Below are 11866 nucleotides of genomic sequence, written 5' to 3' on the forward strand. Positions count from 1 at the left end.
AGAGAAAGGACCGACACCAACGTTTTTGTGTTGGCAGCCCTCAGATGCTCTCCCCCACTGAGGAATATCAAGACAGGACCGGGCATTTGTGGCATTGCTCACCTGTCTTGCCATCCACATAGAATGACCACTCTCGTGGTTCTTTAGGGGAGATTAAAATCAGGTAAAGGTATACTAGAACTAGTTCTTGCAAGGAACATACTTCCCCCCAACACTCAGTTTCTTGCATTACATTTCTGTTCAGCTGTTCCGCCAAGTGAAACCATTAAAACTTTAAAATACCTCTGAGAGCTCAATGATGGCTTTAACAAGCGATCCGGGTATTGAGTCTTACTGCTGTTTCAGCTGCCACAGTGCTTTAGAGCAGAACATCAAGACTACTGAGCCTCAGAGCCAAGCTACAAGTGATGAATTACACTTGTAGGTTGGCTCTCAGCAACTTTACCACAGTTTTGTAGCGCTGCCATTACCACATCGCTTTCAGTATGGCCAGTTGCTGCTTTTAATACAGGAGGATACAGGAGGCCCAAGGTTCAAAAGTTTAACAGGAATAACAGCAATTTGTTTTTGTTGATCACACCTATGTTTTGCCGCAGATGTTCCGGACAGTGTTTGGAAATAAGGATACCTACCAGCATTTCACAGATGAAAATAGGGACGTAAGCAGGGCTTTTTGTTTTTTTCCAGAGGAGAGCCTGATCTCGTCAGATCTCAGAAGCTAAGCCGGGTCAGCCTTGGTTAGTAATTGGATGCTGCAGAGGCAGGCAATGGTAAACCACCTCTGTTAGCCTCTTGCCATGAAAACCCCACCAGGGGTCACCATAAGTCAATTATGACTTGAGGGCAGGATTTCATTTTCATGCGTTAGTATGGAGTACCAGCACCTCTTGGGCATTTGGGACTTGGGCTGAGAGGGAAGAACACCATAAGGACCAGTGCTTCTTCTTTTTTTAATAAGCTCTGCACATAACATTCAAATTCTCATACCAAAGATCGTTGCATAAGCACATATGTAGCATCCACTGTCACTCTTCAGCCCCTGACTCTATACTCTGAACATTTACTGTCCTCTGTTGATTTAAAAGCCAAGAGGGTTTTTGGTTTTGGCTTGTGGATACAGCGGAAAAACATAATTATTCTACAATACACTCAGCAACTCAAAATGTACCGCAGGAGCTGCAGGGTGTGAAAAGGGCAGGATGCGCACAGTGTGGTGCTTTAGTGTTTCATGCACACGCATATTTACATGCAAGGGCAAAATGCACCCAGATGAAACCTGGAGAGACGGGTGAACCTTGAAGAATGACACCTCCAACTAAGATTCTTATGAAGCATCCCCAGCAGGCAACAATAGGGACAGCAATTTACCCAGGAAACAGGGACTCAAAAGTAGGGACTGCCCCCGGTAAATAAAGGCAGTCATAAATAGTTGCTTATTAAGCAAAGGGGTTCCCCCTCCCTTTACTGAATCAGCATTCCCACAGACACAAGGCTGATATTGTTCAATTTCTCCCACTTTGATGCAAATGACCCCCCTCTGAAATTCACATAGTATAGTCCCTTTGCAAAGACCGAACCAGGGTGATAAAATGTCCAGAGGGGAACTACCTTTTTGAACAGCTTGGTCATTTCCTGGTCTGGTTATCACACCCTAGGCCAAGCAGGAGCAAGGGGGGTTAGTCCCATCCCCTAAGGATGACAATGTCATAACGTTTATCAGAAGGATTCCAGAAACCCACTGAGGAAAAGGGGTCTGACCACAACCGCTAGCTGAGTCACTATTCCTCCCTTACACACAGGCAACTGGACAGAGGCGCATCTTCATTGTGTTTTGTGAACTACCAAAAGAGAGACATACTTGGGTGCACCATTTAGTTATTTATTTGCCTCCATTATGTGACTTCCTCCATTATGTGACTCTGGAAGATCTGAGGCAAAAACTTAGGATGTGAAAAGAGATAGCAAAGCTTTTATTTCTAGTTTTGACTTTGGACCTGGTTCACTTTGAGATGGAACAGCAATGGCGTACTGTCCAGAAAGCAGTGCGTTTCTTGCTGACGCACAGTGATCCAAAAGTGCTGTAAAGCACACTGCTGGAACATACAGTAAAGTGTCAAAATGCAGACAGTAAAATTCATGACTATTGCTTGGGTAAAAGGAGGGAAACGAGGATAAAGTTGGAACCAGACTAGATGTTTCTTCCTACATTATGTGATTTTCCTACCTCTCCCTTCCCATAACAGCCCGAAATGCCCCCTGAGATTCTGTTCTTGGGGGTCCCTCTCTCCTCAGGAAGAGAATTTCAGGAAAGTATTTCAGAACAATTTTAAAAAGGGGAGATGGGAAAATCATGTTCTTTGCAGGGGCAGGGCCGTATTAACTGATGGCCGGGCCCCTAGGCTTTCAGGCTTACTCTGGCACTTCAATCTTTCACCCCACTACAGTTGACAGCCTGACCTTGGTATGGTACGTACTAGGCCACAGTATATAGCCCTATATCCATTTTGAGGGTCTTCTGAAGAATTCTATTAACAATTTTTTTAAATATTTTATTGCACGAGTAGAACTCAGGAAAGCATATTTTAGTGGTATAATTGTTCAATATTGTAATATTTTGAAGTGATTTTTTAATTAATTATTCAAATATATAATATATGGATAATTGTTTTAATATAAGAGACAATTTGTTTCACTTCAATAAGGAAGCAGTTAATTTTCTTATTATTAGAAGTTATATAAGAGAATCAATTAATTATAATTTATGTGGGGTTGTGCCTCAGCAAAAAAACCCCTAGGCCGAAGCCTAGTCCCTGGGGGCCCCTAGGCTTTGGCCTAGTCAGTCTTAGGAATAATATGGCCCTGTGCAGGGGCAGAAACGTTAGTCTGGATCCAACCCAATGTCTCCATTTGGAAGAAATCTATGTACATTTTGTAGTGTGCCCCCCCCTTCAACCTAACATCCAAAAATCTACACAAACCACCAACACACAGCTAGGTTTCTGCAATCCTGGACAAGTCATGTGGGGTGGAGCTAAAATACTACGTGGAATGGTAGCCATGCCATCTGAGTATACACAAACATCACAGGAAAAAGCAACTACCCAGAACTTTGCGTGCCATTTCTGAATCCCCAAATGGCAATTAACTGTGGCCCATAAGGAAGAAATTATTCGTGGAGGGGAGCAAGAGCAAGCAGGTGATGGAGGGAGGAGACAAGATGGGGGTTAGGGGAGACAAAAGTGTAAGCGAGGAGGACAAGCGGCTAGGGGTAAAGAAAACAGGGTGGAAAGGAAGGAAGATGGGGTGAGGGGAGAGAAAAAAATGAAGCAGAGAGGGGAAGGGCCAACAAACAGAACCGGAACAAGGTAGGAAATTGGGGACAACGGTCTGGGAGGGGTAGAATTCCCCCTACCCCTTGAATCCCCCCTTGTAACCAATAAAATATCTTTAAAAACATTTATGTATCCACAAGCTTGTTCTATAGTTTTCAGATAAGTGGGGGAAAAACCATGTTGGGGACTTACTTAATTTATCTACTATTTGGAGCATGACGCCTCCGATATGCATGCTACCAGAGACCCGGAGGGGGACGGGGTCAGCCTGAGGCCCCAGATCTTCCACGAACACGCTGAGCTCCCAAGAGTCATCGATATATTCCCCAGTGGCTGTCTTTATACCAGCCATGGTAACTCCTGGAGAGGCAAGAAAAGGCAATAGGTTGAGAGAGGCATCCTGCTGAATTGAATCAAAAGGTCCGTCTAGTCCAAATATACAGGAAATGACATTCCTCTATTTCTCACCAGTATCTGATATTAAAAGAGGTACACTGCCTCTTTACATGGAGGTTCCATCTAGCTATCAGGGCTAATGGCCATTGATAGAGCTCTCTTCCATGCATTTTTATAACTGCCTACTAAGGTAGTGGCAGTCATATCTTGTGACAGTGAAGTCATAAGTGAATTGTGTGTCTTGTGAGGAAAAACTTCCTTGTGTCTGCTCTGAATCTACTCAAATTGCTGGGAACCCTAGGATACAAGTTCAAGTCAACACATACTAGCCGTGGCCTCAGGACTGATTCTTGTATGACCTGAACTGCAAGTGACCCCTTACAAGCAGCAACCACACGTGAACACACACGAAGCTGTCTTGTACTGAACCAGACCATTAAGGTCACTGTTGTCTTTTCAGAGAATAGAAATAATGGAACAGCATAGGAAGGCCCCTGTAATGTAGCCTATTGCATCTTTTATTATATGTACCAACTCCCTTTTTACTGCATCATCCTTTATCTTTGTAATCAGATAGGAGAGCAGTATTGTAGGGAGGTGGTCTCAAAGAGATGCTTCGCTAATGAGTTAGGGACCGTAGACTTTGCTGCTATGTTGCAGTTGCTTTAAGTATGTGTTCCTATGTGCAACCTGTTGCTTTGAGTATGACCCGTCCCTGCTGGGTAGTTGTGTGTTGTCTAATTGCTTATGCTCCGTCACAGCATTTCTTCAACTCTGCATTGGACTTTTGCTAACGTTCCTTGTAAACTTGCATTTTACTTACCTTATGGCATTGTTTATTGAGATGACCTTGATATTGACTGTACTAATCTCACACTATAATCTGCCTTGAGTCTCAGTGAGAAAGGTGAAATATAAATGACAAACAAACAAATAATGGTTGTTGTGGATTTTCCGGGCTGTATAGCCGTGGTCTTGGCATTGTAGTTCCTGACGTTTCGCCAGCAGCTGTGCTGGCGAAACGTCAGGAACTACAATGCCAAGACCACAGCTATACAGCCCGGAAAATCCACAACAACCATCGTTCTCTGGCCGTGAAAGCCTTCGACAATAAAATAAATCATGGTATGTAATGGTTAGACTAGGACTTTAGACTAAAGACCAACTACATTTCAGAAGAAGGGACTGCCTGACTCTCAAAAGCTCATACTCTGGCAATCTAGTCAGTCTTTAAGGTGCTACGGGAACCAAATCTTGCTTTTCTACAGCAGACCAGCACAACTACCCACCTGAAACTATGCTTTAGACTAGTTTTTGTGTACATTGTATTTTCAGTTCTGTTATGTGCTGGCTGAGGGTCAGTCTGAGCCTAGGCTCCAAAAGCTCTCATTCCTATTGGTTGTTTTTTCTGCAGGCTGCCTCCAATCCACTATGTATAATAAAGTCCAATCACAAGCTCTGTAAAAATGTTACATTGTATATAGTTGATGCAAATGATGGTATTCTAGGGTGCGTGTTACTGGTTATTGGTTATCATCAGGGCGGGGTTTGTGTGTATATATATTTGGGCTCGCATTTGAGCTTAAGTTAGCTGTCTGTTCTGGTGGTCAATAAACATGTTGCTCTGAGCTGAAATCATTGCTGACTGAAATCACTTGAGTGCAAGGCTCAATACAAGTTCTGTAATCTGCCTACTGCGATGTTTATTGGATGTTTTTTGCCAGGGCTTTTTCTCTGGGAAAAGAGGTGGTGGAACTCAGTGGTGGAACTCAGGACCGCACAATGACGTCACTTTGGGTCAGCTGGAAGAAGGGGGGAGTTTTTTAAAGTTTAAGTCGCCCTTGGAGAAAATGGTCACATGGCTGGTGGCCCCCGGCCCCTGATCTCCAGACAGAGGGGAGTTTAGATTGCCCTCCGCGCCGCTGGAGCGGCGCGGAGGGCAATCTAAACTCCCCTCTGTCTGGAGATCAGGGGGCGGGGGCCACCAGCCATGTGACCATTTTCTCCGAGGGCAACCCACTGAGTTCCACCATCTCTTTTCCCAGAAAAAAAGCCCTGCTAGAAATGGTTCACACACACAAGCAGGATGAGGTGGGAATGAGACAACAGAGTGCTGAGGTTGGGGAATAGACTATATCACTTCAGACTGAAGGTCTGAGAACTCTGGAAAACCAGCATAATGAGAAACTGGCCAGGTTTCTTCTTCACTGTGATAAACTTCTAAGTAAATGTTAAATAAAGTATTAAAAATTATATGTACAGCTGTCTAAAGCAGCACTGTTTATGCATGTACAGATCCATAGTAATGCCTGCAATCAAAGATCTGCTGCAATAAAGATTAGTTACCACATCTTCTATTCCATCTCCCTTCCATACTTCCTGTGAAGTGCTGGTGTGGCTCTCTCTGGTCTAGACAACTGTGAAACCCTATGCATCACATCCTTTTCTCCTACTGTGTGTAAGCTCCTCTCTCTGGCCTCAGCTTATATTCATCATCTACTCCAAACACTTATGAGTCATGATTGCCATAAAAATCCATGCGTGAACTGCCTGCAGGTTTGCCTGCCAAGTTCCTAGTCCTTAGGAACTACTAGAGTTGCCAGCCTCCAGGTGGGGGCTGGAGCTCTCTGGGAATTACACCTGATCTTGACTACAGGGATCAGTTCTCCCACAGAAAATGGTACCTTTGGAGGATGGACTGTATGGCATCACCTCCCTGTTGTAGCCCTGCCTTTCCCAAACTCTGCAACTTTCAGCCTCCAAATCACTAAGAATTTCCCAATTCAGAGTTGGCAACCCTAGAAACTATTGTTGGGCTCAAGACTTCAGATAGCCTTTTTCTTGAGAAAAGTGGTACAATAAACATGCTGAAGGGAGTTGATGAGCAATTCCTAGATTCAAGGAGGTGCCAAAGGCTGTTGTGAAAATACTTGAGACAAAGCACGCTATCTTTTTAATGGTGGGGCAGGGAGGCAGGGTTCAGGAATGATGTTACTTAAGGCTATTTGGTAATTCTGTCAATACCAATAATTTTATGCTTACACCGAATCTGTGACGTTTCCTGAAATAGCAGGAAAAGGACCCGTTCGTTGGTCACTACTCTCATTGCTCAAGGTTTGCTTCCAGGCTAAAGGCTTTTTTCCTTGGTTGTAATTGTTCTGGTTATTAAGTTCTATTTAATAATGAGCTGCGAGTAGCATCGCAACCAGGGTTCCAACGCAGCTGTCATCTCCCTTTCAAATCCAGCAGTATCCATTCCCACTGGCCAGATTCTACTGTTACTCATACGCAAGTCCCTTTTTAGCAAAGTTTCCATTTCTTGCTGCATTTCCTTTTGTTTCATCCCTTCCCTTAGAACTTGACTGCTTACTCTTAGCTTCTGAATCAATGGTTAATTATAAGTTAGTGTTCCCTGCATGAGGGAGTGAGGTCAGAAGAACTGCTTTTCACTTTGTAGTCAAAGCAACCGATTTTAAAATATTAATTTAAAATTTAATAGTAAACAAAAAAATAAAATGAGCGTGCCTGCTGCTGGGAGGGGCCGTGGGCATGGCTCAGCCGCAGAGCATCTGTTTGGCTTGCAGAAGGTCCCAGATTCAATCCCTGGAATTTCCAATTGCAAGGATCAGGTAGTGATGTGAAAAACTTCAACCTGAGACCCTGGAAAGCTGCTGCCAGTCTAAGACAACACTGACCTTGATTGACCAATTTTCTGATTCCGTATAAGACAACTGTGTGTTTGTTCATCAATACTGAACTGTGGAACACCCCAAAAACTGAAGCCTGCGGATGGTCCCCTAGCATTGTTGGGGGGGGGCGGGGGCAGAATCACACAAATGCCGTTTTTATGTCAAATTTGCAACCTTCAGAAAACAGCAGGGGTATATTTCAGTCCCCCCAGGCCATGCTGCTTCTGACTCAGAAATTACCATTTTACAACAACCGAATTTCAAACGGGAGCTCCAACAGGAAATTGCTTGACTAGTGTCACCGAGTTTGATTCAAATCATTTAGGACTTCTTGAAGAGCGTGGCTTTATTTCCCAGCACAGGTGTTTATCTTAAAACCACCAGTGATTGCCCTTATCTTGAGTATCTTTTAAGATTCACAGAGAAACGGCACAAACCGTAATTCTCTTAAATAGGGCACAAAATGCAAGATGTCCGGATTAGCATACATTACACAGAATACGTTTGACCTCACTGTTAACCATTTTTCGTGTGTGTCTGTGTCCGTCTGAACCCTTTATGCAGCCAATGAATTATATTCTGAACTACAAGCCTTTAGCCTTTATTGTAATTTAGACTACAGAGGTGCCCCAAGACCCTCTGCCGTAACAGACTCCCCTTTCCCCAGCCTGGCACTCTTCTCCAGTGAGATCCCAAAGCAGAGAATTTAAACTATGATAACTTTACCAAGTAGTCTTGCCTAGGAACAGGTACAAAAAAGAGGAACTTCCTAATCTTGTGGCTGCGTCCTTAGAAGGAAACTGGAAACATACCTTTAGGCACTGGTCTTGCCTCCAAGACCTCGGTGTCACTGCTGTGGATTAGAATGTGGGTCCAGGCGTCCAGAGGTAGTCACAGCATGCTTCTAGAGCCGCCACCCTGCTCCGAGTTCAGGGCGTTCTCCTCCCCCTCCCTTATCAACTTCCTCACTGTGCACGTCACATGCTTGAATCCACCCCCTTGCAATACAAGACTTCCACTTTTGAACAAACTCGCCCAGGAAACTGTACAGCTCCTCCAGTTGGCTGTGCCCAGTGGGGAGCACCTGCCACCGTTCTTTATAGCCATATCTCACATTATAATCACACCTATGTACACCTCAGAACAGAAAGTTGGCTAATCTATTGTTTAACTAACAGAGGCATTGTGCAACAGCCTGCATCCTGTTGGCCAAAGGAGATGCCCACCCCCATACATGTGGACAGCTGGAAAATGCTTAAAAACTTACCAGCAGCTGCACCAATGGATGTTAAATGGGAGGATAGACAGGGAAGAAGAAAATCCCATTTTTGAATGTGGTTAACACCACCCTCCAGTTCCCTGCAAGTAGAAAACTAGCACAGCAAGGAGAGCTGAATTAGAACTTCTCAGCTGTGATAATCTTATGCTTGCAGGGGGTTTCTTCCACATTCCTTTACACAGAACACTAAAATAGTATCCTGCCCCAACACCCACCCACCACAATATTCTGTCAATCTGCATCCAGTGTCTTGAGAGTGAAAAGGTTTACGTGAACATGACTCCAAGGAAGAGGCACATCATGGAGTACGGGTATGTCAAAGAACCAGACTGGTGTTGTACTTAGTGCTAGGATAAAACCTGGGAGACCCAAGTTCCAATCCCCACTTTGACATGGAAGGTTGTGGGGTGACTTTAGGCCAGTCACACAGCCTCAGGTTAACCTACCTCACAGGGCTGTTGTGAGGATAAAACAGAGGAGGAGAATGACATAACTGCTTTGGGCCCCCGCTGAAAAGAAAGGTAAGAGATCAATGAAGTAAATAAATGTACACAATGCTTCACTGATCCAAGGATAAAGTGCTCACTTCAGCAGCACATATACGAAAATTGGAATGATACTGAACCATCCAAGTTAAACTGTCTTTCGCATCAGGTGAAGTTTCTTGTATTGGGGAAAATGCACAGCTATTAGTGGGATAGATCTGCAGGACTCAACTGCGTACTCTGCAAAGGGGGAAGCTGGAGAAATTCAAAATAAGTTTACACATGGTTGTTAGTGAGGTACAGTTTGATTAAATTGTTCTTTGTATTGCACTTTGAGGTACAAAGCCATGCAGGCAAGAAAGCTCCTACCATCTTCCGTAGGTCCTCATGATATTATCTCACATCCTCAAGCATTCCCTTGCAGCCAGAAGGACTTGAAATTTGCTTTAAAAGACAAAACAGCATGGGTTTCAGAACGCTACTTCTGAACTGTTTTAAAAAAATACTAGTTCAACTCTGGCCTTTTAGACTGTAAGTATGTATTTTAGTTCTTTATAAGGGGACTGGATTCATTCTTTTGCAGCTTATAAAGATTAGCAATTCTGTATACACTGCAGCTGCACACACCTCGCCAGATTATGCAGCCATAGTACAATGGGGCTGCACCCTGCAAATCCAAGGGATTTGCTAAGGGAAGCACTTCACCTCGCTGCAACGAGTCTTTGACCAACAAGACAAGAGAGCCCCTGGCCTTCTGGGGAACGGGCGACTCCGTAAGCCAGGGACAAGTGTAGCAGCAGAGATCCATGAAACCCACCACTGTGCATCTATGTCAACGTTTCCCATATCCATCCTAGGCTGCATTTTATAGTCATCCCATTTTATCTGGGTAGTGGAAACCCGTTTTATGCAAAACTACGCCTATGAGGTCTAATGCTCCTTAAAAGGCCACACCGCCCCATTTGTGGCATTTGGCACAGCGGTTATTCGTGGAGAGGTTTTACAGATGCTGAAATCCCAAAGGAGCAACCCATGTCCCTTCTGTGTGATCTCATCTAAATCCAGCTTCCTCAAAAACCTTAGGTCACTTAAAACGAAAATAGAACAAGGCTATAACCCTCGCGGCTACAGAAAGAGCTTGAAAACATGTGGAATGGTCACGAGCCAAAGGAGTTGGGTAACTGTCAGGAGCCAAAGGCAGGGTCTCCGTGCCCAGCATCAACTGCGTGCTGATAGCTAATAGAACGTTTTGCAAAACTGCGCACAGCAGCAGGACTATGCAGAATAACTATACCAGTCTGGAGAATTTTAATCGACAAAACGGGCATCACTGGTTGTGACTGCAAGGGAAGTGATACGAAGAACACCCTTAGACTAGACCAACTATTCAACTAGTCCAGCATCCTGCTACCTACTGATGAGCTCAGGAGGATCAAAACTGGTCACAAAGGCCAATTGCTTTCAAGGGCACATCCTCTGCGCCGCTGGCATTTGAAGAACATGGTCTCTGCACACTAAGATCTCACTCAGCCATCATGACTAATTGCTAAGTGGCACAGAAGCCGACTCAGGGCTGCAGCAAGTGTGTGTTTTGGGGGGGTGAAGCCAGGGTTTTTCTCCTCTGCACCGCTGCTCCATACCGACCTGGACGCTTGCGGATGACACACACAAGGGCACAGCGCAGACATGTTTGTGAGTTGCAAAAGGCCTGTGACTGAGAATTGGGAGGAGTTGGAAGAATTACAGCTTTGACTGCGGTTCCCCTTCTGACCCCACCGTTTCCTGTTTCTGTGACTACACTGGAAGGTTTTCTACTTAGAAGCCCTGCCTTGGGGTTGCTCTAATGCTCTGGAGGGGAGGTGGCTAGGCTGTTGGGAGCTAAGCCGCTTCCCCTGCCCATCAGCACCTCCCTCTAAACAGGGTCGATGTCAATGCAGACTCACCCCCCCCGCCACCTCTCATGTCTTTACTTCTCCAAGACTCTCCGCCCTAACCTCACACTTTGTTGGCACGTGTGCAAAGCGTGAAGACTTACTTTGCTTCTGAATTTTATTTTACTCGAAAGCAAAGGATACACAATCATTTCTGTTGCTTTCCCCAAGCTCTAGATCACCAAAGGCTCATGTGTTCTTCAACCCTTGACTGGATAGCCAGTGGATACTCTCGCAGTTCTGCTTCTCTTCACAGGGAAGCGTGAAGCAGTGACTGTATCCCCCTTCGGAGGCCCTGAACTTCCCGGTGCTGTTGCAATAAGGATTTCTGAGGCTGAATTAGCAGCTAAGGAGAGAAAGGGGAACCAGTGGGGAAAGCAACCGGAAAAGCTTCTCTACCGAACCACCCTAGGCTTAGAGCATATGAACAGCTGCATCAGACAGCTGTCGCCAAAAACACCTCTTCCAGACCATAGATCAGTATTCTCTGCAGTTCAGCACACTCGTCACACATTTCACCTGCAGCAGTTGTTCTAGCGCCCTCTCTCAATCATGGTGAAACCTGACTGACAGGAGGGAACAAATCAAAATTAAATTAACTTTAAGGACCGCTATCGCGCCAGTCAGCAATGCAGGTTCTCTTCAGGAGCAGAGTTTTGTTATGAGCACAAACTAGGAAGTCCCTGATTGAAGTCTTGTTTAGCTCACGCTCCGCCTGCGAGGGATGGCCATGGACATAAATGACTGCATTGCT

General features: G+C 44.9%; 1 protein-coding gene across 1 annotated transcript in view; it reads right to left on the reverse strand.

Moving 5' to 3' along the window:
- The window catches only part of FERMT3 (FERM domain containing kindlin 3), a 52964-nt gene extending 44630 nt beyond the window's left edge, over positions 1 to 8334 (reverse strand). The window contains exons 1-2 of the mRNA XM_055000131.1: positions 8230 to 8334; positions 3525 to 3692 (exon numbers count right to left, since the gene is read on the reverse strand). Of these exons, the coding sequence (XP_054856106.1) occupies positions 3525 to 3684 (160 nt within the window). The 5' untranslated portion in view covers positions 3685 to 3692; positions 8230 to 8334. The remainder of the gene's footprint in view (positions 1 to 3524; positions 3693 to 8229) is intronic.
- Positions 8335 to 11866: the final 3532 nt, after the last annotated feature.

Source organism: Eublepharis macularius, chromosome 1 (genome assembly GCF_028583425.1).
Source record: "Eublepharis macularius isolate TG4126 chromosome 1, MPM_Emac_v1.0, whole genome shotgun sequence".
NCBI classification, from domain to species: Eukaryota; Metazoa; Chordata; class Lepidosauria; order Squamata; family Eublepharidae; genus Eublepharis; species Eublepharis macularius.